Genomic DNA, 25,514 nt, shown 5'->3' with positions numbered 1-25,514 from the left:
TTTAACTGCTGGCACCCAAAATTGAATGCAGGACCTTTGGTATGCAAAGCAGATGCTCTCCCACCAAGCCACAGCTCCAGCCTGAAGAATTATGCACATGATCACCTGAAGCTGCCTTCTATGGAGTCAGGCTATTTAGAACCATAGAATCATGGAAGGGACCATTAGGGTCATCTAGTCCAACCCCTGAACAATGCAGGAAATTCACAACTACCTCCCCCACACACACCCAGTGACCCCTACTCCATGCCCAGAAGATGGCTAAGATGCTCTCCCTCTCATCATTTGTTTGTCATCTACTCTGATTGGCAGAGGCTCTGCAGGGTCTCAGGTAGACTTCTGGTTCTACTTGGTCATGTAGAATTGGTCTGTTCGCATAACAGACCAACTGATGCATCCTTCCTTGGAGCTGTTAGAGCCCCCTTTGCCTTGGTGGTGGAGGAAAGTACCATCAAGTTGCAGCTGACTTATGGTGACCCCCGTGAGGTTTTCAAGACAAGATACAAACAGAGGTGGTTTTCATCGTCTGCTTCTGCGCAAGGACCCCCGGACTCACTTGGTTTTCTCCCTTTTTCATTTATGTTTTTTATACTCTGCCTTTCTCATTTGGACTCAAGGCACATTACATAGTGAGCCACTACAATCAAAAGGATGGGACATACAATGAACAATGCAATAGGATTAGGGCTGTAAAACCAACCACAAAGCTAAAAACAGACTTGAGGCAAAACCTAAATATTATTTTGACACATCAAACGATGCAAAAATTACATAATAAGATCCTGCTTATAGCAAACTATACATAGTAGTATAAACCACAGTCCCTAATATTTTATCCAAGTAATTTTGTGAATAATTTTGTACAGTACAACTCTACTACCTATGTAGAAAGCCAGGAGAGTGGGAGCCTTCCTGACCTCCTCAGGCAGGACATTCCATAGGGTTGCCAACCTCCAGGTGATAGCTGGAGATCTCCTAATATTACAACTGATCTCCAGCCAATAAGAGATCATTTCACCTGGTGAAAATGGCCGCTTTGGCAATTGGACTCTATGGCATTAAAGTCCCTCCCCTCCCCAAACCCCGCCCTCAGACTCCACCCCAAAAACCTCCCGCCAGTGGCAAAGAGGGTCCTGGCAACCCTACCATTCCATAAGGTGGGGGCTGCAATGGAGAAGGCGTGTGTAGTGACAGTTGTTGATTTCACCCATTTTCAGGTTGGCACCTGCAGAACACCCTGCTCAGATGAGCGAAGCTGTCTTGGCGGACCAAGGGGAGAGAGGCGGTCTCACAGATATCATAGAATCATAGAGTTGGAAGGGACCACCAGGGTCATCTAGTCCAACCTCCTGCACAATGCAGGAAACTCACAACTACCTCCCACACACACCCCAGTGCCCAGAAGATGGCCAAGATGCCCTCCCTCTCATGAACTGCCTAAGTTTCTAACCCTAGGAATAATGCCGTACAGTCCAACTTCTAAAGTGGCAATTTTCCTATTTGAACTGATCTCTGACCACCTGGAGGTCGGCAAACCTAAGTGCCAGATCCTAAAACCCTCTCCAGCTTCAAGAACTCTCAAAAGCAGCATTTCGTCTGCATTAAGGAAATGTAACAGATATTGGAACCACATCCACATTGGCTTTCCCCAACTGATAACAGAATTCTTCTGCAAACAACCCCAGGGCCTATGCTGGCCACCTAGGACTACCACTCCCAGCATGCCTTGAGCGACACAGAGGGAGGGGGGCGGCTCAAAGCCCACTCGCTCCTCCCAGCATGCACCACGAGCCCGCCAGTTTCCCGAGAGCGCCTGGTCAGGTAAAGGAGGTCAAGGAGTTCGCGGTTTCCGGCGCGCGGTGCAGGACGGGAATGCGAGTAGCGTTGTCGGCCGGCGCCTGCCTCGTTTTTCGGCGAGCCGGGCAGGGAGGCGGCGGCAGCCACGGCCGAGGCGGACGGCCAGCCTGGCTAGGTGAGTGCTTTATAAAAGCGGCCGAGCCTCTCGGGGTCGGCGCGCCCCTCCGGCCGAGGCGGGCGTCGGAAAAAAAAAAAAGGCGACGGTTTAATGCGCGATCTGATGACGTAATAACGGCTCTGGAGACGGAGCCGCCGCTGGAACCGCGGAGGTCCATGCGCCGGCCTCCGTGGCGTCTTTCCGCCCGCGCCGGTCCGTGCGGGGACCTCCGGCCTCCGGCCCTTTCCCCCTCCAGGGGTCCTTTTCGCTGCTCGGCGCCCCTCAGCCGTTAGGCCTTCCGCTTGTTTGTCTTGGAGCGCTTATTGGCCCCCCTCATTATCTCTGCGCTGACATTGGCTGGTGCAGAAATGATTGGCAGTTGTCCTCCCAATGGGGTCAAGAGCTTCCTGGCTGTGTAGTGGGGAAGAGTTCTGTGCCTTAGCCCAAGCACGTGGGGGTACAGGGGTTGGCCCTGCTTGAGTATAAATGTATCCAGGTTGTATCTGGATCTTTGGATGGATAGCTTTCTCTTTTTTTGGGTATTTTTACAAGCATCACTGCCTTCTCCTCTCGCTCTTATCTGGTCCCCACCCTGCCTGCCAGTTTTCTGTCCACATTTTTGCTCTTCTGCCTACTGTCTGATTTATATTGTCGAAGGCTTTCACGGTCAGAGTTCATTGGTTCTCGTGGGTTATCCGGGCTGTGTAACCGTGGTCTTGGTATTTTCTTTCCTGACGTTTCGCCAGCAGCTGTGGCCGGCATCTTCAGAGGAGTAACACTGAACTTCAGAGGAGTGGAGAGACACTGTCCTTCAGTGTTACTCCTCTGAAGATGCTTGCCACAGCTGCTGGCGAAACATCAGGAAAGAAAATACCAAGACCACGGTCACACAGCCCGGATAACCTACGAGAACCAATGTCTGATTTATGTTTCTCTCCAGCCCCTTCATTCACTGACTTCTTTGTTCAATTCTTGGCCTACAATAAATGCTAGCCCTTGTGGATTTATTGAAGAAGATGAATTTAATCGGGAATAATAGTTAATAACCATACTTGGAAAATATACAACAAATTGTCAGTATAGCTCAACACTGCTATAAAAATTGTTCAGGACCACAGTAAGATGCCCTGGGGGTGAAGAATATAACCATTTGGAGAGTTTAAATAAAGGTTCCTCAGCAGGAAAGTTTTATGAATAGAAATCCAGGACATTGGGCTAGATGTCCCATGGGGTTCCTTGCAATATTCTTTGATTCTTCTTTCCACGATGCAAATGAAGCATATGCCAGTGAAGACCTCTACCTGAGACCCTGTGGAGCCGCTGCCAGTCTGAGTAGACAGTGCTGACTTTGATGGACCGGTATAAGGCAGCTTCATGTGTTCAATGCAGCTGAATAGCATGAGACATCCAACAAACAACACGAATTAGAAACACTGCAAAAAAAAAAATGGAATTACAAAACGTCGACTCTGAATCCTAATGTTCCCAGGAAAATGTTTGTAGGATGCCACTGTTCGTTAACCTTGTTAAGGTGCAACTGGACTCCTGTTTGTTTTTTTCTGCAACAAACATAGCTATGTTTTATGCAGAATGGATGCAGAATATGTGTTTTATCTAATCAGCATTACAACAAACTAGAAAGCATGGTTATTCTGGATTGTGTAAACCCAGGAGCAGATGTTATGATTTGGTGCATGTGGTTGCCAACCTCCAGGTAGTAGCTGGAGATCTCCCGCTATTAAAACTGATCTCTAGCTGACAGAGATCACTTCCCCTGGAGAAAATGGCAGCTTTGGCAATTGGACTCTATTGCATTGAATCCCTCCCACCCTCAGGCTCTGCCCCCAAAACCTCCCGCTGGGGCGAAGAGAGGCCTGACAACTCTATGCATGGCTCCTGATTGCCAGAGCAGTTTTGCTCCTGAACCTGAAAAAAGTCATGCAGGGGTGGCTTCAAACATCTGATGCTGGTTCTAACAAAAAATTGAGTCTGTGACTGCAAATCTGAACTTGCAGTCTTGCCGTCATGCTTGTGATATTTATGTGCATTTGCTAGCAGTGTAGAGCCATATTCCTGTGCCTGGTGAGGGTGTGGAGGAGGCCACAACCAACCGTACATACTTCTGACAGCTTAGCTGCTTTCTGGGCTAATGTGGCATAGCTGGTCTTCTTTCTCGATACTGCCACACCCGTGTTTTTGTAGCACAGGCAATAAACATGTTTGCTCGCCTGAGTTCAAGGTAGATAACAGGTGGGTTTGTTTTAGCATTCATGACCACTCATTCCCAAAAGGGAAGGAGATGAAGACCTGGGGCTACTCTGTTGTATGACACAGATCCTGGAAAGCAATGAAATGACGGCCCTGGGATAGGGTTGCCAAACTCCAGGTAGTAGCTGGCGATCTTCTGCTATTACAACTGATATGCAGCTGATCGAGTTCACCTGGAGAAAATGGCCACTTCGGCAACTAACCTCTATGGCATTGAGGTCCCTCCCCAAACCCTGCCCTCCTCAGGCTCCACCCCGAAAACCTCCCATCGGTGGCGAAGAGGGACCTGGCAACCCTGCTCTGGGATTGAAATGCTTCCAGTTCCTAAGACGAAAATCTTGCCATGATGGAGCACCATAAGGCTCAGGTCTGTGACTAAGCTTGCCCCAGATGAGTGCATTTCACGCTGTGGCCTGTCTTTCCTCTTATTCCCCCCCTTCCAGTTGGAGAAAGGTAGGGGTTTCCAGACCTTGCACTGAGCCTCTCCACTGCTGAGCCTGCCCTCTTCTTCAGTTTAGTGGTAGGGAGGAGGGCAGGAAGATTGCAGGTACTAGGAGCACTTCTGACACATAGAACGGCATCAGTCAAAACCCCTCCCACTCAGGAGCTGTAGCAACAGACACAATTACCCACACACAGAGCTACTAAGGCCAGCCAAGATTTGTGGATCCCCCATTTCCCTGTGCCTACATCTGCCACTGGGTCTCTCAATCCAGTTCCTGACGAGTTTGCTGTTCTTGCTCTGTTTGCCGCAGCTGCTGCTGTGGGTTTTTTTCTTCTTCTGGGATGCTTTGATCCTTATGCAGCGGGGGCTGCTCTCCCTTTTTACCCACCTTCTTAATGCACACCATGAGCTTCTTACTCTCTTGGATGATCTTTGCGGCACGTTTGAAGCCTGGATTGCACATTTATCTGAAAGAAAACCAGCTTCCTTCAAAGATGGTAGATGTAACGTTTGTGTGGCCTCCTAACTTCATTCATGGGTGCTGTTATTGATTCTGGAAGCCCATTTCTAGAATGGGCAAAACTGCATTTAGTTTGGGCGGAGCAATTGGATCAAAATCCAGGCCTTACATTTTAAAAATAAATAACAAATATTCATAGTTAACCAATTCATGTTTATGTATGGTTGCATGGTTGTGGTGGTCTCATGCTGTGGTGACTTTTCCTAGATAACTCCATTAGCCATGGAAGCTGAAGAGACGATGGAATGCATTCAGGAATTTCCAGAGCATTATAAAGTAATTTTGGATAGACTGAATGAACAGCGAGAGCAGGATCAGTTCACAGACATCACTCTGATTGTTGATGGTATGTAGTAAAGGCAAACTGTAAAATGTGCATATAGGGTTAATGGTATTTCTGTTTATTGCTTGATGCTTGGAAGAATTAAGCAAAAGAACTCATGGATTTAATCCTAGTAGACATCATCACAGCCAGACGGTCTGAGGGGTTCCTAACGTATCCAACTTGGTGATTGTTGCCCTTTGACTGGTTATTGTCTCTCACTCAGGAGTCAAGTCCCACTGAACTCAACAGGGCTTGCTTTCAGATAAAATGTATTGGATCTCACTTCAGGAACCTGACAGAAATGTTGTCAGAGATTAAACTTTTCCTCCCTTGTTTTGTGATACATACCATTAACTCTTTGAAAATAAAGCTCTAAATTGTAGATCATCTTTTGTATTATAGAAGCTATCACGTCTGCAGCAAAATATAAATCTACAGCTGAAATACTGGATTCTTCACTAAATATTAGATAGAATTGATTGGTTCTCTATTAACTTACACAGAGGGAAATGAAAGCAAAGCTTATGAACGCAACTGTTTTTCCCACATGGGGTTCATGAAATAGTTATTGATGGCCATTTCTCAGAAATATTCCATGTTCTTAAGTACAAATGAAACCTTTGATGAATCCTCAGTAGTTTGGCTTAAAGTGGTGTTCGAAGCCACAAAAATAACTTTAGGAATCAATGTATTTTTCTGCCTACCTTGGAGTATCAACTGCGTAATGGCATCTATCATTTATCAGAAGTGGACTTGATTAGTAAAACCATTGCTCCTCAAGGAAAATTGGAACTTTTAAGAACATGCTGGCTTCCATAAATTCCAGGCTGTGATAAGCTGTGCTTCAAAGTTAAAATTAAAAAGAAAAGTACCATTTCTGGAGCAACAGCTCCTTCAAAGTGCCTTGTGATGTAAGCAAGGAACCGGTATCAGTTGCTGCTGTGCTGTTTGTACAGTTATGAACGGCAGCGCTTGAATTTAAGGGAAGAGGAGACCTTAACATTGGAGCAGTGGATTGGCCCTTGACGTTTCCAGGAGTAGGCCAATCTTGGAGCCATCTTTTGGCCTGGACCAAACTAGCAGCAAGGAGAAGCAACTGGCAAGCCTACACCTGTGTTGCCACTAGGTGGCTCTGAGCTGAATGATCCCCACAGTGACCACTGAACTTGATTTGCTTCCTGGCTGTGTTAACAATCCGTCAGAGTAAACCAGCCTGTGACACCAACTCAACCTTGATCCATATTTTATCATTCTCACACACATGAGAATCACCAGTAACGAGAACTTAAAAAGTTGATTTGGAAGTACCTCTTGATCTTAAAGAGTTATGGGGAGATAGAAGCATCATATACTGATATGCTTGAAACTGTGTGCTGTGAAATACTGGAGAGACTTGGTTGCCTACCTGCCTGTCAGATATTGTTCTGTTCGCTAAATGTGGAAGATGACTTACAACATGAACTTATTTTTCACATTATTAGGACTGCCCACCTGCCAAAGAAGGGGACATGATCCAGCCAGAGTGGAGCACTTTTAAGCCCTGTTGATTTCAGAGTTCCCACATGTGTTTACTTGTCTTGGACTGAAACAACAGAGACTTGAAAATGCATCACTTAGACTGGTGTGCCCGCATCTCTTAAAAACGCTTTGTTGGTTCTTTTAAAGGATATTAGCATAATTGTGTTATTTCTCAGCTGCGGCCTTTGTATAGGGATTTATCCTGGCACAACAAGCACCAGAGTAGGTAGAATATGTTTGATGGCTCTCAGTTAGTGGGCTGAAGAGACTCTTAGACTCTTCTGCCTTGGAGAGAGCAAGTTGGACCCAGCCGGCATTTTTGCTCAGCCCCCAATTCTCCTCCTTACTGTAACATGTAGGTCCATTGGTTCCCAAAATTGATTCCCAACATAGCCATTTCGGGGGGGATCTTCCCTTTCTCCCTTTTTCACCAACAGAAGAGCTTGCTGGATCCATCCCAATATGTGAACCCCTATGTACACAGACTGTCTGGCTATGTGTGTTTTTTGGATTGCCATCTTGGAAGATGTGATATTGGGAAGAGTAGTCCTGTTTGGATGAAGATTTATCATCCAAGATAAATTACCCAGGGCTAATTGTGATAGTCTGTTGGCATCTCACAAAGTGTATTCTGAAGTCACAGAAGTTTCTCACTCAATAAGCATGTGAATACAGAGCCACAAGATTCTTTGTCATTGCATCACAGACAGTTATTCAGAAAGAGCTGTTCAGTCTGGCAGGATCATCCCACAGTGCCTTTCAGTGACTGCTGAGCAAACATGAGCTGTTTCCCCTAGGGTCCGAAAGGCTTGCGGGTAAAGCTTAGCCCAACTTGGATAAAATGGAAATGTTCCTTGCACATTTGTGTTCAATGGTGTTATAGCCTTCACCACTCTTGTAAGATTCTGCCAATGTCTTCTAAAACCGCCTATTCAGGTCTGAGAGGCATGTTGCCACAACGTTGGGGAGGATTCATATTCAGCTGTGGTGGAAAGCCTCCCAGTGTGAAATTGCTGTGTGTGTGTTAAAAAGAATAGCAATTTTTCTAAATAGATCTGAGCATTCTGGGGCTTGGCAAACAGTTCCTTTACAACTTGAAATAACATGTAAACCAGCCACACCTTCTCCCTACCTTCTCTGGATTGTCCGATGACCCATCTTATACCTGCTATTTGTATGTGTGTGTGTGTGTGGGTATGTATTAATCTAATCAGTAAATGTGGGTGTAGGTTAAAATTATATCCATCTAATTGTAATGATCATTGTAATGAGCAGATGGGGGATTTATATCCTATTCTTCTTTTCCCCTTCTTCCAGGTCACCATTTCAAAGCTCATAAAGCTGTTCTTGCTGCCTGTAGCCAGTTTTTCTACAAATTCTTCCAAGACTTCACTCAGGAGCCTCTAGTAGAGATAGAAGGTAATTGATTGCGATGGATACAGTTGAGCATTGATCTGCCTTCTTACATAAATTCTGTCATTTATCGCCTGCCGCCACCTGCTCCCACATGTCTAGATCCATTCCTTAGCTACAGCCTAAAAGAGAGGGAAAGGGGTGAAGATGAAGAATATGAACATGCAGAAGAGGAGAGTCCCCCAGGTTCCAAGTAGTCTGATGCCCAGTGAGAGGAGGGTAGAGCAGAGGGCTGAGGGACAGGAGCAGGTAGTCCCTTGCCTTGAGGAGGAGGAGGATTGGGGTGGTTCAGGCCTGGGCATTGGGTGAACCTTAGCATCTGCTTTCAAGTTAACAAATAGCAAAGACACTAAAATGAATCTCCATTGACGGTGGTGTCCATTATGATAGATATGGGGACTTATGATATGTCCTTACCTCCAGAAATCCATACGTATAGCAGCGCCCATATGGTCTGGAAGTTGTATTGGAGGGGAAGTGAAGGTAATATTCCACTATGCTGTAGCCTTGAGGGAGAGGTTTGTTATCTAGACCTATGGCTGCACCAGGAGAAGTGGTGGAAGTGCCAAGCTGTTGTCTGGAACTGGTAATGGGCTGGATGAGGGTTAACAAACTTTACATGAGTACGGCTGGAATGCACATGATGCAGCAACCTTGCTGAAAGCAGGTCTTAGGTCTCGTTGGTACCTAGATGGGAAACCTCCTTGGAATATTGCCTGTGCAACCTTGAGTTCCCTGGTGAGAAAAAAGGCCTGGTATCCATTAAGTAAGATAAACTGAGGCTCAATCCATTGCTTAGGCAAGAGAGTATGGGAGGAGGGAGGGGCTGTGGCTTAGTTGGTAGAGCATCTGCTTGGCATGCAGAAGGTGCCAGGTTCAATCCCTGGCATCTCCAGTTAAAGGGATTAGGCGGGTAGGTGATGTGAAAGACCCCTGCCTGAGACCCTGGAGAGCTGCTGCTGGTCTGAGAAGACAATACTGACTTTGATGGACCAGGGGTCTGACTCAGTATAAGGCAGCATCATGTGTTCATGTGAGGGAGGCTGTCTTGGACCATATAGGGCAGGGGTGTCGAACTCAATTGTTATGAAGTCTAGATATGACCTAAATGACACCTGGCAGGGCCAAGCTTCACCAGCCCAGATAGAGGGTTGTGGGGGGGATGCCTCGGCTGGCTCGTAGGCCAGAGAAGAGCTCTGAAGGGGCTGGATCCAGCTCTCGGGCCTTACGTTTGACACCCCGATATAGGGCATAGGTCGAAACCAGTCCTTTGAATGATCTCTGGTAATCAACAAAGATCTTTTAAAAATTGGGGTGATATGCTAACTGTATACCCCAGCCATTTTCTGACCCAGATGCAGCTTCTGAACCCTTCTGAAGTCCCTTCCTTGCCTCAGTTTGCGTTTCAGTAACCTAATCTGGAGGGGGCTGGTGCATGGATTACTAGGCTAAATCCTGTTCTTTGAAGAAGAACCACAGCTGGGAAACCAGCTGAAGCTTAAAAGGGTGCCGTGCACCACAGTGGAGATCTGCCTTTGGCTCTCTCCTGTTTCCCTGTTCGGCACCTGCGCCAGCCGACAGCACCCCCATCTCATCTGGGCTGAGCTTCACTTTATGGACTCCCATCCAGCTCATGGCTTCATCCACCTGGTCAGGACTTCCCCCGCCTCGCTTCATCTGGGTGGAGGGGAGAGGTGACGTTATGTGCCATCAGCATGAATCTTGAACCTGATCCGGCAAAGAAATAGTTATGAAACAAATATCCAAAATATTTGCCAGCACCATATTCTGGTTATCCATGCACAACACAAGAGGCACATTTCTGTGACCTGTAGGTTTCATATGGGCTTTTGCTTTCAAACAGGTGTAAGTAACATGGCATTTCGCCACTTAATTGAGTTCACCTATACCGCCAAGCTAATGGTCCAAGGGGAAGAAGAAGCAAACGATGTCTGGAAGGCGGCTGAATACCTTCAGATGTTAGAAGCCATTAAAGCACTCGAAATCAGGTGAGCAAGAAGGTTTCTTGGAGTGCCATTTCCTGGGAAGGTGTTTAGGAGCCGTCCAAGACAATCTGTGGTGGTCCGCTCAGGTGATTCTCTCCTGCAGTGATAGCTGACTTCACAGTGTTGTGAAAACATTGACACATGTAACTTAGACTGGAAGAAGTTACCCCATCTAAGGAGCCTTCCTCCAATGTACGTTTAGTGGACTGTTTGTTTAGTGGACTGGTATGATGACATGCCTACTTAACTATTTACACAATTTCAGTAAGATAACAATGTCCCGGTGTAAGGTTGTCTTCATATATGGCACAGTGGCAAAGCAGGAATTTACCACTGAAATATGCTCAAGTCAGTGCTTGCCCACCAGTGGATCAGTCTGTTGTATGCATATGTTCTGAAAATGTAAGTTTGTCCACTTGAATTATCAAGCGAATCCTTTAAAACATCTTAGATGATATCCCAGTTCTTGCACAGCAGACTACCTTTACCTCCATAGACACGATGGATTAGATCCAGCCAGCTTTTGTGCACAGTCTTGTCCAATTCTCCATCTTACCACAGCCCCTGTCCTTCATGCCCATTCAGATCTCGATCCCCAGCATAACCTTTTTGGGCAGCTCCTCTTCCCTTTTTCACCAGCAAGAAAGCTGGCTGAATTTTGTCCACAATCTGAAGACCATTGTCAAACTGCTGCTTTGTTTTCGTGTGTTTTTTTACTGTGTTATGCGCAATTTTCTAGGAACAAGGAAAATTCATTGCCACTTGAATCGAATCAGGCACAAGATACCAATACAGCTAAAAAGAGGAAGATAGCAGAGACCTCCAATGTTATCACAGAAACGCTGCCCTGTGCGGAATCGGAGCCTGTTGAAATCGAGGTGGAGATTGCAGAAGGGGCTATCGACATGGAAGAAAACAACGTAGAAGCGCTAGAGGAGGTTGCATCCGCTGAACAATCTATCAAGTACATACAGACCACAGGCACTTCCGACGAGTCGGCGTTGGCTCTTCTGGCAGATATCACCAGCAAGTTCCGCCACGGGGAGAGAAACAGCCAGATCCAGGAGGAATGCGACAGCCTGTCCGACCCGATGGGCAAGCAGGTGGAAGGCATCGAGATTATGGAGCTCCAGCTGTCGCACGTCAACAACCTGTTCCACTGTGAAAAGTGCAACCGTTCGTTCAAGTTGTTCTACCATTTTAAGGAGCACATGAAAGCACACTCCACGGAGAGCTACAAGTGCGACCTGTGCAATAAAAGGTACCTCCGGGAGAGTGCGTTGAAGCAGCACCTTACCTGTTATCACCTTGACGAGGGTGGCGCCAACAAGAAACAGAAGCAGGGCAAAAAAATACACGTCTGCCAGTACTGTGATAAACAATTTGACCACTTTGGCCATTTTAAAGAACATCTGCGGAAACACACAGGTAACTACAGTTTTATTTGCCTGTCTGTCTGGTTACGGACCAGCTGTCTCTCTTCCTGGTGCTGTTCCTTTCCCCCACCAACATTTTGGTAATATTTCACTAGAGCCTTAAATGCGCCCTCAGAGAGAGGGATGGTGGAAATGTTGGCTCATCTTCTTGGCATGAAAAGCCGATTTACACAGGAAGTAATCCAGACGTCAGTTAAGGCGAGCCTGTGCAATTTGTGTGGTAGTCCCTTGTGGACTCGGTAAGCCTCTTGGTTTTTGTTGCATACCCTGCTGTCAAACACTTGTCTGGGCATGCGCAACACCTGATTGGTGGTCCGTGTTCAGCTTGGTGGATCACACGTTTTGCCAGTGTGGTTTAAGATCGTGCATGTAGGTCCATCTCATTGGTTTCAATGGGACTGGGCTCTTCAAGAGGTTTTTTTAGATGGCACCATCTCAACAGCCAGAATTTGCATACTCCTGTTTTAATAAACTGAAGCCAAAACGGTTGCGGTTGCTGGCCCTTAATTGATCAAGGAGGTTATGGTTTCAGGTTGTGTTTAATGACGATCCTTTAAGTATTTGAAGGGCTGCCACTTAGAGGAGGACAGGGAGCTGTTCCTGTTGGCAGCAGAGGTCAGGACTTGCAATAATGGGTTTAAATTGTGGACAGAAAGGTTCCAGCTGGATATTAGGGAAAAATTTTTTACAGTAAGAGTTGTTCGACAGTGGAATAAACTACCTAGGGAGGTGGAGAGCTCCCCCTCACTGGCAGTCTTTAAGCAGAGGATGGACAAGCACTTGTCAGGGATGCTCTAGGCCAGAGGTTCCCAAATTGTGCCCCAAGGAGCACTTGGTGCTCTGCGAAGCATCTCTATTGCTTCATGAAGAGATTGGAAATAAAAATACTCCTGTCATTCGGTTTAGTATATAGGTGCTTCATGCCAAACTTCTCTCCTGAAAAGTGCTCCATGACTCAAAAAGTTTGGGAACCTCTGCTCTAGGCTGATCCTGCATTAAGCAAGGGGTTGGACTAGATGGCCTGTATGGTCCCAACTCTGATTCTATGCTGGCTTTGTTTTGTTTTTAATGGCTGTGTTTTTAATGATTTTGTTTTAATTGTAGGCTGCCTTGAGTAGGTCTCCAGAGAGGTGGCATATACACTTTCCAAATGAAATAAATATATATGTTAGGGCATTTTTGATTTGTCTGGGATCTGATTCAGAGATGAAACTCTCAGGTTGCATGAGCATTGACTGACCCTGTGTGTTGTGTCAAAATGATTGTTGTGCTCTGGAAAAATCTTACAAGCAGGCATAGGCCAGGAAGTCTTAAGACACAAGCTTAATATCATGCCACTCATGGAAGGTTATTCTGTAAGGTAGGATGGTTAAGTGGCTGCACCGTTGAACACTGTGATATGAGGACATAAGATCTGCCTTGCTGGATCAACCCGAAGTCAATCTTCTCAAGCATTCTGACGTTCATTATCATCAAAGTCTGAATATGTAACTTTTGAGAAAAATACACAAGTGTCTTGTATGTGTTTGTGCTTTTGAATACCCGTTAACTTTTAGGCGTCTACGTTTTCGGCTAGATGTGTTGCTGGCCTATTTTAAATTCTATTTTATAGCTAAAGAATACACCCAGTGTTCATTTGAGAGGCCTTTGAGCAGTATTGCTGGAGGTTTTGGGATATAGGCAGTAGATGAACAGGAGTCTCCCACATTGTGTAAGGTGACTTAGTGGTTTCACGGAGGAAAGTACTGGGGTTACAAGGCATGTAGAATTGATGAGGGGGGGATACAACATACCAAAATACAACATATCAACGTCACCCAGTGGCTTCAACTGGCAGCAAACATATAAAATGAATGATAAAGCCAAGGCGCAACCAATATATACCTCCTGCCCTTAAAATAATATGTATTACAAATCCTGTTTTTTCTTTGTAAGGCAGATATGGGGCATGGCATTTGCAGGGGAGAATCGGCAGGGAAAACCGACCGTTTTCTTCTGCCAGCGCCCCCAGCAGCTGTGCCTTTTCCTGCCCCCAACCCCCAGGTGTGTTTAATTTTTTTCCCCTCTGTGTCTGAGCTTTTGAAAATGGCAAGTAAGCCTGGATGAAGGGCTAACGGCTCAGAGGAGGGGTGGGGGTGGGGGAAAGGAATCGGTAAATGCATAAGAGTTTTCCTGTTTTACCGCTTTACTGTTTTACTGCTTTTGTTGTTACGTTATTATTATTATTATTATTATTATTATTATTATTATTATTATTATTATTATTATATTGCTGCTGAGGTAGTTAAGGGCGCCTGGTTTTATTGTTGTGTTTCATGGAATTCATGGACTGATTTTAGATCGTTTTATAAAGGTTGTGAGCCGCTCTGAGCCTAACTTGGCCACGAGAGAGCGACCTATAAATCCAATACATAAATAAGTACCGCTCCTTCCTGCTATCCCGGTAAATGTGGTTTAAGAGTCCTTCCTGATTAGACCAGTGGTCACATGAACACACATGAAGCTGCCTTATACTGAATCAGACCCTTGGTCCATCAAAGTCAGTATTGTCTACTCAGACCAGCAGCTGCTCTCCAGGGTCTTAGGCAGGGGTCTTTCACATCACCTACCTGCCTAGTCCCTTTAACCAGAGATGCTGGGGATTGAACCTGAGACCTTCTGCATGCCAAGCAGATGCTCTACCACTGAGCCACGGTCCATCTAGTCCAGCATCTTGTTTGACACAGTGGCCAACCAGCTGCCCTGGAAGGCCAGCAAATTGGGCACAGAGGCCGAGGCCTTCCCCTGATGTTGCCTCCTATGACTGATATTCAGACGGTTTGCTGCCTCTAACAGTGGAGGGTTTTTTGGTCGCCCCGTGGCTAGTAGCTATTGATGGACCTATCCTTCAAGCATCCTCCTACTCTCCTTTTAAAGCCATCTCAAGGTAATAGAATATGCATTTCCTATAGTTTAGTTTAGTTGATTTTTACCCTGCCCTGTTTCCACACTAAGGTTTTAAACCTGTGCAGTCTTATCTGGGAGTAAGCTCCATTGGACATAGTGGGACTTGTGTCTGGTGTTCCAGTGTAAACGTACATGAGATTGGGCCGCTAAACAGATTAGATAAGTCCTGTCTTCGCTGTGCCGTTAATTACCAACCACAATAGTCATGAACTACCGATTGGGGATATTGCCCTACCCACAAACTTTCATGCAGCGACAGGCTGAACACCATTGCAAGGCAGGTCCAACCTTTCGTGGTAGCTGTTAGGGTTTAAACTTGGATTCTTGTCATTCTGCAACATCCAGTGAAATGAAGTAATCAGAAATTAAGAATGCTGTGTTATTATGTTTAAATGTTGGGGGAGGGGGCAATGAGACACATTTGTCAAGGTTATAAATGGGGAAATGATTTGCATTTTCTAAAATTTGCCTCTGTTTGCCTCGATAGGTGAAAAGCCATTCGAGTGTCCAAACTGCCACGAACGTTTTGCTCGGAACAGCACGCTCAAGTGTCACTTGACGGCGTGCCAGTCCGGCGCTGGTGCTAAAAAGGGGCGCAAAAAGCTTTACGAATGTCAGGTACGTAATCAAGACACTGCCCCACCCCCCGGTGGGTCTGGCGCCTTTGACTCAAAAGAGGGGGTCTGAGGATGGAATTTGGGAGCATTGATGAGGTGGTAAGAAGGGAGGCGAAAATGGCGATCCCCATCAGCTCATGGGGGGACGCTGATATCCCCGCATAAAGAGCTGAACCATTTTCAGCTCTTGTTTTGTTCCTAATGGCGCTTTTCCCACTGCAGCTGTGTGCCAGCCTGATTGAAAGAAATGTGGCCTTGGGCGAACAATGCTGGCAGGAGAGAGGTGACATCTAAGAGGGCCGTCTGCTTGCATATGATGGCCGCCAAATGCTTAAGGAAAGAGTTGCCACAGCAACCTGCCGTAGTAATTCCCATCGCATTAAAGCTTTCCTCTAGGGTTCTCCCCCCACACCCTGCAGGAGATCGCACACTCTTTGGAGATCGCAGGGAAGGTGTCCTTCATGCCGGTACTAGAACTGGCAAATTTAAAATGTTATTGCTTCTTCCCAGTCCTTCAAAATTCATCTTGGTAACCCCGCTGTCTTAACATGAGAAACGTACACTGTTAAACAATCAACTGTTAGCAATATTTTCCTCCCAGTGTTGTTGACATTCTGTTCTGGACAGTTTATTTTCCTGGCTGCTTAGTCACTGGACCCATGTTTGGTTGGGTTGTTTTCTCTAGTTCTTTTTCCAGAAAACTACTCTTTTAAGGCTCCCCCTCCCCCAGTTCCCATATCCAGCATATCTACATTATTTCTTCAAGTGTAGTACCATATGGGGAGGGGCTGTGACTCAGTGGTAGAGCATCTGCCTGGTATGTAGAAGGTCCCAGGTTCAATCCCCGGCATCTCCAGTTAAAGGGACTGGGCAAGTCGGTGATGTAGAAGACTTCTGCCTAAGACCCTGGAGAGCTTCTGCCGGTCTGAGTAGACAATACTGACCTTGATGGACCAGGGGTCTGACTCAGTATAAGGCAGCTTCATGTGTTCATGTGCTCTTATTTGGATAAAAATTAAACAGTTCTGTTTCAACATGCACCAGTACTGATCTATTTGCCTGTCTGCCTGGTGGAGGGGAAAAACTGCAAACAGGATTAAGGACTTGTTTCTTTTCTTTCTTTTTTTAACATCTTGGGTGCAGGGGAAGTCCCCCATTCCCACTGCAGCTTCTAAACAGTGGCTTGGATCCTGTGTAGAATTTCGCCTTGGAGCGGGGGAGGTAGTTGTGAATTTCCTGCATTGTGCAAGGGGTTGGACTAGATGACCCTGGTGACCCAACTCTATGATTCTAGGTAGATTGGGCTGAGAGCTCTAAGAGAGCTGTGACTAGCCCAAGGTCACCCAGCTGGCTTCATGCGTAGGAGTGGGGAATCAAACCCAGTTCTCCAGATTATAGTCCACCGCTCCAAACCACCGCTCTTAACTACTGCACCACACTGGCTTTCCTGTGTACCTTGCTATGGGGGCTCATCCAATATGAGAGAAGATACGTTCCTTTTTTAATAACAACAGACTTGTTTTTACCCATCACTTGCTGCTAGTGGTGCAGAAAATAATGCCCTGTGAGTTAATGCTATGGGCTGTTTATTGAGTGTGTGTGTGTGGGGGGGGTGACATGCTTTTTAGCAAACAAATAGATCTGAAAATAACTCAGGAAAATGAAAACCGAAATTTGGTTCACGTTCCTAAATGCAGCCTCTGGTTGTCTTTTCAGGTCTGCAACAGTGTCTTTAACAGCTGGGACCAATTTAAAGATCACCTGGTGATACACACAGGCGACAAGCCCAACCACTGCACCCTCTGCGACGTCTGGTTCATGCAAGGCAGCGAACTGCGGCGGCACCTGCAGGAAATCCACCACATCTCGGAGCGGATTGTGACTGAGGACATCCTCCCGGTGGACAGTAACCCGGTCGCCTCGATGACGATTATCGAGCAGGTGGAACAAGTCCACGTCCTGCCGCTGATCCAGGTCCATGTGGACCCGGCGCAAGTGACGGTCGAGCAGGTGCACCCGGACTTGATACAGAACAATCAAGTGAAAGACGAACAAATAACTGAGCTGCAAGAACAGGTAGAGATCAGCTACCTGGAAGTGGAGCACATTCAGACTGAGCCCGGGACAGAAGTGCACATGGAGGAGCTGGACGTTGAGCACGTCAACCAGCTGCAGATGGAGGAGGTCCAGGCACAGCTCATAGAGGAAGTGGATCTCGGGCCTGTAGAGTCGGAACAGGTGGATCAAGGGGGACTGGAAGCAAGCGCACCTGTGCAGGTGGGCGAGCTGGTGGCCCCAGCCACTGATCACGGAGAATCAGATGATTTAAAAACTCAGCCAGCAGTGGACGTACAGGAGGAAAAGGTGGAAAGCTAGGACAATGTCAACCGTGTTACTGGCGCTCTGAAACATGGCATACCAAATCATTCTCTTTTTTTGTTTGTTTGTGATTTTTCTTCTTTGACTTTTTGCACCACCAGTGGGAATGGCTGTCCTGCATTTATGCCCTTTGGGAACCAGACAGGCGGACCAAAGTTAGGATGTTTGGTTAAATTGCTGTTCTTGTATTTTCATTTTTTTTTAAACAACCCTCTTTTATAAGAAAAAAAATACCATGGAACAAAGTCTATTCTAGACATGGACAGCTTTGTGTGAAGTTTAATTGTAGAGTTTTGTTAGACTGTACCATTAGGTTTTGCTGTTGTCTATGATGTCAGCCTTTCTAAGCAAATTTTATTCCTCCTTTCAGCATTTGAGTTTAGCATTAACGTTGTGAGGTTTCAGCGTTCGTACGGATTAACTAAAGACAGTTGAGCAACCTGTTTAGAAAGTGCGACTATTTTCTCTCTCTTCCCCCCCCCCATTAATAGTTTGTGGTTGCTGCAGTCTTTGACTTATTTGTGTTCTTAAACATAGCCACTGTCTTGGAAGCCAGAATTTGGAACATGCAAAGGTTTGGGGCTTAAAAAAGCAAAACAAAACACACACACACACAAAAACCCTTGTGCCTTTTCACAACAAAGAAATTAAACTTCCACAAAGCTTTGAAGGTATTTACAAAGACGATGTAGATATTGCTGTACAGTGCTTTGTAATCTTGCTTGGAATTGTCAGCTAACAGGGTTTTCTTTTTTTTACATTAAAATAAATGTAGATAGGGGAGAGGAGATGGGATTCATCACTGGCAGAGGTTTTTTTGGGGGGGGCATTCATAATAGGAATAATTCAGTTGAATCTGTTGCAAGCTATGAGTTGGCTGAAAGATTGCACTGGGATCTCCAGATTTTTATTTTTTAAGGGGGGTGGGGGAAAGGTACATTTTATATTTAAAAAGAAATGAATTTTTTTTAAAAAAATACAGTGTCTACACAATGCATCAGGCTACTGTTTTATTTAAAACTTTTTGGACCCTTTACAGAAAGATCTTGTGTCTGAAAGAAAGGGGGGAGGGGGAGAGCAACTTAAAAGCCATAGGTATGAATGGTTTTAAACTGAGGATTTATAAAAGTAGGAGTGTAGATATTTTAATCAGTATTATTGAACAATAAAACAGTACCGACCACATGTTACCAGCTACTGCAGTGGTGTTTGCTTCATCAGGAATACGAATTCTTGGAACCACTCATAGTAGGCCACAGAACACACAAATGGATTTCCTGCTGAACGCGTGCTCTACAGAAGATGTGCAAGGCCACTCTAGCTCTTCAGCAAGTATGTCTCGCAATACATGGCTGTCACATTCACACATTACATTTTTTTTGTCATTTCAGGAGGGGTGTAGTATTAGTTTGCTTCACTGAGATGCCTTAAAGACAAATTGAACATGGCATGAGCTCTTGAGCCAGAATGCAACTTGCCTGAAGCTGTTCCGTTTTTAGGTGCGCTCTGGAAGTGGGCACCTGAAGTCGTAACATATAAAGAAACCATGAAATTAGGTTGGTGTAAGGAAATATAGATTGAACCTCCTTGGGGTGTGATGTTTGAGGATAGAGTAGTTGCCCTCATTATATTATTCCACATATGGTAGAATTCAGCCAGATATTCGAATTGAGGCCTCTGATCGGGCCAGGTACTCTTATCTCCTGAGTTAACCAATACTCTCACCAACTAGTGTTTGGATGGGGTCAGAGATGTGCTTATGGTATTTCAGGAAACTTCATGCCATTTTCCGAAGGTTTGCTTCTCAAACCAAACGTACAGAGACAGAGGTCTGCACACAGCCGTAGTTTCTGAGAAGTGATATGATCACCATCTTCAAGAACTTTAAGGGCTGTCATATGGAGGAGGGTGCCGAGTTGTTTTCTGTTGCCCCAGAAGTTTGGACCAGAACCAATGGGTTGAAATTAAATCAAAAGAGTTTCCGTCTAGACATTAGGAAGAATTTTCTAACAGAGTGGTTCCTCAGTGGAACAGGTTTCCTCGGGAGGTGGTGAGCTCTCCTTCCCTGGAGGTTTTTAAGCAGAGTCTGGATGGCCATCTGTCAGCAATGCTGATTCTATGACCTTAGGCAGATGATGAGAGGGAGGGCATCTTGGCCATCCTCTGGGCATGGAGTAGGGGTCACTGGGGGTGTGGGGGGAAGGTAGTTGTGAATTTCCTGCATTGTGCAGGGGGTTGGACTAGATGACCCTGTTGGTCCCTTCCAACGCTATGATTCTGATTCTACACTGTCTTGAGGTGGAGAGAAGCCCTCAGGCCTTTCCTGTTTCTTGGGGTTAGTTGCTCTTCATACTCAACAGGGAGTTAGAGTATGGGAAGTTTTGCTGAAGTTTCAGTCCATACCCTTTGTAACCAAAGCCAAATAGCAAAAATCTTGCTCCATAGGGCAGTTCAATTGCCATGGGAAACATGTAGAGGAACACTGAAAGGAGTGGAAACTTGCTTGCTTAGTTATCCCAGAGTTTAGGGCTGCTTATCTCATTCTTCTCTCCATTTTACTGTCACACCAAATATATAATAGGGGTGTGTGCGTGCATGCCAACAGCATTTACAACTAGCCCAAGGTCACCCAGAGAGCTTAATGACTAGGGATTTGAACTAAAGAATCCCAAGTCTTCCTTACGTCTATAGGAGATGGTATCAAACTTCTTGAATTAATGCAGTGGAAATTTCCTTCTGGAATTCTTTTGCTGTAGAATGGAGCTTTAAGATCAGCAACGGTGTCCTGAGAGATAAAAATGTTCCCACTACCATTTTTTATATCAGACTTGTGTCCATTTGTTCTTTTGGACAGGGACTGAAGAACCACAACATTTATCTGCTGAAATAAACTATAGTCCACTAAAGCTTATGCTAGGATGAAAACCTGTTAGTCTTTAAAGTGCCACAATGTCTGTTTTTTGCTATAGCAGACGAACATGGCTACTCCACTGGAGTTATAAGAGTCTTCAAAGACTGCCTGAAGTTCAGAAGGTGTTTTGAAATAATATCTGTAGGCTTGCCACAGGATAAGTGACCTAATTCCAGTTATGGGTATTAGGTTACAAAAGTATTGGTTTCCATTGTCTTTGACTTCAATAACTCTGCGTAGGACTGCGCTGTAAGTATGATGTCTTTTAAAGTGTTGGTCTGGATTCTGCTGTGACCAGTACAATGTTAGGAGTGTGTGTTTTCCTGTCATCATAGTAGAATTTAAGAGAGGAGATTGTAAACATACCAGACTGTATGAAGAATGGTTAAATAAAACTGACATGAAGCTGTCTTAGTAAGTCAGACGGTTGACAGGCAGTGGCTTTCCTGGGTCTCTGTTGGAGGCCTTTCACACCACCTACTAGATAGTCTTTTAAAGCGGAGATACCATGGATTGAATCGGGGGTCTTCTGCATGTGAAGCAGGTGCTTTAGCATTGAAGAAGAGGAAGAGTTGGTTTTTATATGCTGGCTTTCTCCACCACTTAAGGAAGAATCAAACGCTTACAATCACCTTCCCCTCCCCACGACAGACACCCTGTGAGGTAGGTGGGGCTGAGAGAGCTCTAAGAGCACTAATAAAATTCATCAAACATTTGTACGTAACGCCTGTTAAATGTCAGCTTCACTTAACTTGCAAAAAACCCAGCTAAGTGTTAAATCATTATTTGGACTCAGTAGAAACAATGATGCATTCCCCCCTTTTTAATCTTATTTTCATTATTAACAATTGTATATGATATTTTGGATATACGTTTCTGAATCAAAAAGCTGCACTGAAGCAGATCATGAAGACTTTATTTTTTCCTGATCATCTGTCATTTTTTTGCCCCACATTGATTTTTAACATAGTATCTTTTACCCCCAGTCTTATAAATGTAGCCAGAATGTCTCTAAATTTCTCTAATCTCTTGGCGGTGTTTGTGTCTATCTGTTGAGCTGTTTCAATTGCTACAGCCTCACAAGGGTCCAATTGACAAGTAGTTTCTTAGCAAATAAGTTTTTGAAGCAATGCAATATCTAATTACCAGAGTCAACGGAGGAATGAATATACACCTCTCATGACGGATGGGCTCTCTCACGAGACACTTTAAACTCCCTAAAATACTGTGATCTGTCCCCAGCCTTGAAGTGATTGGTTCTGGGACTGTAAATATTCCCTGTGTGTCTGTTAAGTGCCGTCAAGTCACTTCCGACTCATGGCGACCCTATGAATGAAAGTCCTCCAAAATGTCCTATCTTTGACAACCTTGCTCAGATCTTGCAAATTGAGGGCTGTGGCTTCCTTTATTGAGTCAATCCATCTCTTGTTGGGTCTGCCTCTTTTCCTGCTGCCCTCAACTTTTCCTAGCATGACTGTCTTTAGCGCTACATTTGTAATGTTTTTTTTTTTCAAATACCCAGAGTGGAGCTGTCCATGGTTTTTGTAGAGGAGTAGTGATTCCTGAACAGTATGAATAGCCTTTAAAAGCCTTGAAACCACTACTGTTTCAAATTTAGTCAGTGCTATTTCTGGGCAAAAGATATATGGACTTAAAATGCATATGTCCAGGTTCAATTTCCTGCTCATTTGGCAATTCACAAGATCATTGTCTTGCTTCATGTGCTTGCATGTTTATATAAGATAGTTTCAGAGGGGTAGGTGTGTTGGTCTGCAGTAATAGAGCTAGATTCAAGTGCAGCAGCACCTTAGAGACAAAACAAGATTGGGGGGGGGGTATAAGCTGTTGAGAGTCAAAGCTCTCTTCATCACATACAACAACAACAAGAAAAGTTGGTTTTTATATGCTTCTATATAAAATTGGTAGAAAATAGTAAAGATTTGAAACGACTACTGCTGAAAGTTAAAAGAGAAAGTGCCAAAGCAGGACTACAGCTGAACATCAAGAAAACTAAAGTAATGACTACAGGAGAATTACACAACTTTAAGGTTGACAATGAGGAAACTGAAATTGTTCAAGACTTTCTATTCCTTGGCTCCACCATCAACCAGAAGGGAGACTGCAGCCAAGAAATCAGAAGGAGATTGAGACTGGGAAGGGCAGCCATGAAGGAGCTAGAAAAGATTTTGAAGTGTAAGGATGTGTCACTGGCCACCAAGACTAGATTAATTCATCCCATCGTATTCCCTATTACTATGTATGGGTGTGAAAGCTGGTCAGTGAAGAAAGCTGATAGGAAGAAAATAGATTCCTTTGAAATGTGGTGTTGGAGGAGAGTGTTACGGATTCCGTGGACTGCCAAAAAAACAAATCAGTGGGTTATAGATCAAATCAAGCCTGAACTGACCCTAGAAGCTAAAATGACTAAACTGAGGCTGTCGTATTTTGGTCACATCATGAGACGACAAGAGTCACTGGAAAAGACAGTCATGCTAGGAAAAGTTGAGGGCAGCAGGAAAAGAGGAAGACCCTACAAGAGATGGATTGACTCAATAAAGGAAGCCACAGCCTTCAATTTGCAAGATCTGAACAAGGCTGTCAAAGATAGGACATTTTGGAGGACTTTCATTCATAGGGTCGCCATGAGTCGGAAGCGACTTGATGGCACTTAACACACACAAACACACATATAAAATTGCCTCTGAGCGTCCAAAGTCATCCCTACTGAGTTCGCTGGCTGGCAAGTTGGCTCCGCGCAGGCCAGGCAGCAAGCCCACCGGTGAGGCTCCTCCCTCCTCCACCAGGCCACGCCCTCTCCGCCTGGCCGGCCGCTAGAGAAACCAGCTGGCCTCTGTCCATTTGATAATTCACAGTGGGTAGCCGTGTTAGTCTGTCTGCAATAGCAGAAAAGGGCAGGAGTCCAGTAGCACCTTAAAGACTAACAAAAATATTTTCTGGCAGGGTATGAGCTTTCGTGAGCCACAGCTCACTTCTTCAGCTACAGCTAGAATGTGACTCCATCTGTCTAAGTCAGGGGTGGGGAACCTTTTTTCCACCAAGTGCCATTTGGATATTTATAACATCATTCGCGGGCCATACAAAATTATCAACTTAAAAATTAGCCGACCAAGTCCCAAGCAGGCAGCTGCCGCAGATGACCCCCCCAGCGCGGGCAAGCAGGCAGGCATCCAACCGGTGGCGCACTCTGTGGGAGGGGGCAAATCGCCAGTCTTAGATCCTTCTGAGCCAGAGATCTGCCAGGAACCACGAAGGGCCAGACCAAATGATTCCACGGGCCTTAAACGGCCCCTGGGCCTGACGTTCCCCACCCCTGCTTTAAGTAGAGGAGAGTGAATTCAGACAAGCATTAGTACGTAAAGGTTAACAGTGTGTCAATGTGAACAGCAGGCGTGATGGGATGAGGTGTGGTGTGCAGAAGAGTCTGTGATGTCCAGGGGAGAGATGGGGGTGGAGAAATCAGCATTGGTCATGCCCCATGAATGCAAGGTCTTTATTCAGCCCAGGTCAATGCATTGCCTTTCGTTGGAACATCAACTGCGATTCAGCAGTTTCTCTTTCCAGTCTCCCTTTGTCGGTCTTTAAGGTGCTGCCGGACTCTTGCTCTGTCCATCTGGTGGGCTGCTTCACAGGCCACGCCCCTGCCGCGCGCCCATTGGCCCAGTCTTGGCGATTCTCCCGGGGAACCCCCCCCTCCCTTTGATGAGCCGCAGCCGCCGCGCGCCGGGTCGGGCGAGCCTCATTGGCTGCGGAGGGGCTCCGGCTACTGGGCGGCGGCCAGCAGGTAAGGGGCGCGCATCCATTGCTCCAGAGCCGGCGTGGGGAGCCACTGGGCTGCGCGTGGAGTGGGTGGATCGGGGAGATGCATCGCCCCCCTTTGCACGGGTTGCTCGCAAGGGAGCCCCATTGACTTCTGTGGGTCTGACACCCAAGTAGGGGCTCTTAGGGCCGCGGTTCCGCGTTAGGGGAACTGGGGAAGGGGAGGTCTCGCGGGTGGGGGAGAGGGCTGGGGTCTCCCGTGCGCTTGGGGCAGGTGGAGCAACGTGGTGGAGCGCCCGTGCAGGAAGATCCTGCCCTCTTTACGCGTTATGCAACAACAGACCCGGGTTTCCCACGCTGAAGGAAGAGCTGCTCCCAGTCCTGGCTCTCTGGGTTTGCAGTAACACCACATCTAAGCTTGTCAGATGCGACTGAGAATTTTGTCCCAGTTGGGGTTTTTTGTATGTGCTAGGGTGTTTAAGCAGGTGTCTCTACCTGGTCCTCTGTTGGGAATGCTTAGAATCATAGAGTTGGAAGGGACCACCAGGGTCATCTAGCCCAACCCCCTGCACAATGCAGGAAATTCACAACAACTACCTCCCCCCCCACACACACACACCCAGTGACCCCTACTCCAAGCCCAGAAGATGGCCAAGATGCTCTCATGAACTGCCTAAGGTCATAGGATCAGCACTGCTGACAGATGGCCATCTAGCCTCTGCTTAAAAACCTCCAGGGAAGGAGCACTTACCACCTCTCGAGGAAGTCTGTTCCACTGAGGAACTGCTTCAGGGTACACTGGTGTGCGTGTCACTTCCTGAAGAGCGTACTGCAATTACACATGTATTTTCAAACACTGGTTTGGCGGCACATTAAATCACTTGTGTGTGGTTTTTAAAAAAAATTCTGTGTACACCTAAACACAGTAATGTGTGAACCCATCTGATCCTACAGAAAGTTTTTCCTGTTTTTTATACCTAGACAGACACTTTCCCTTTC

At 45.9% G+C, this 25,514-nt stretch overlaps 1 protein-coding gene across 2 annotated transcripts; it reads left to right on the top strand.

Moving 5' to 3' along the window:
* The first annotated feature begins 1,801 nt into the window (after positions 1 to 1,801).
* Positions 1,802 to 17,885, top strand: ZNF131 (zinc finger protein 131). Of its 2 annotated transcripts, none has more exons than XM_056848500.1 (7): positions 1,802 to 1,821; positions 5,395 to 5,533; positions 8,348 to 8,449; positions 10,308 to 10,452; positions 11,189 to 11,877; positions 15,319 to 15,449; positions 17,165 to 17,885. In XM_056848500.1, exons 2-7 carry the CDS (start codon positions 5,410 to 5,412, stop codon positions 17,822 to 17,824), a joined length of 1,851 nt encoding a protein of 616 aa, XP_056704478.1. In that variant the 5' UTR covers positions 1,802 to 1,821; positions 5,395 to 5,409; the 3' UTR covers positions 17,825 to 17,885. The 2 variants fall into 2 exon arrangements, with proteins under 2 accessions (XP_056704478.1, XP_056704479.1); XM_056848501.1 differs by lacking the exon at positions 1,802 to 1,821 and adding an exon at positions 1,831 to 1,972.
* Positions 17,886 to 25,514: the final 7,629 nt, after the last annotated feature.

Source organism: Euleptes europaea, chromosome 4 (genome assembly GCF_029931775.1).
Source record: "Euleptes europaea isolate rEulEur1 chromosome 4, rEulEur1.hap1, whole genome shotgun sequence".
Taxonomy (NCBI): Eukaryota; Metazoa; Chordata; class Lepidosauria; order Squamata; family Sphaerodactylidae; genus Euleptes; species Euleptes europaea.
Note: the sequence above shows the minus strand (reverse complement) of the source record. Positions and strands in the feature narration are given on the sequence as shown.

Excerpts from the sequence above, each read along its gene's own strand:
- ZNF131 (XM_056848500.1), top strand. The coding sequence starts at position 5,410 with ATGGAAGCTGAAGAGACGATGGAATGCATTCAGGAATTTCCAGAGCAT. Across the intron at positions 11,878-15,318 it reads ACATCTGCGGAAACACACAG|GTGAAAAGCCATTCGAGTGT; the intron begins GTAACTACAGTT and ends TTGCCTCGATAG. Across the intron at positions 15,450-17,164 it reads AAAAGCTTTACGAATGTCAG|GTCTGCAACAGTGTCTTTAA; the intron begins GTACGTAATCAA and ends TTGTCTTTTCAG.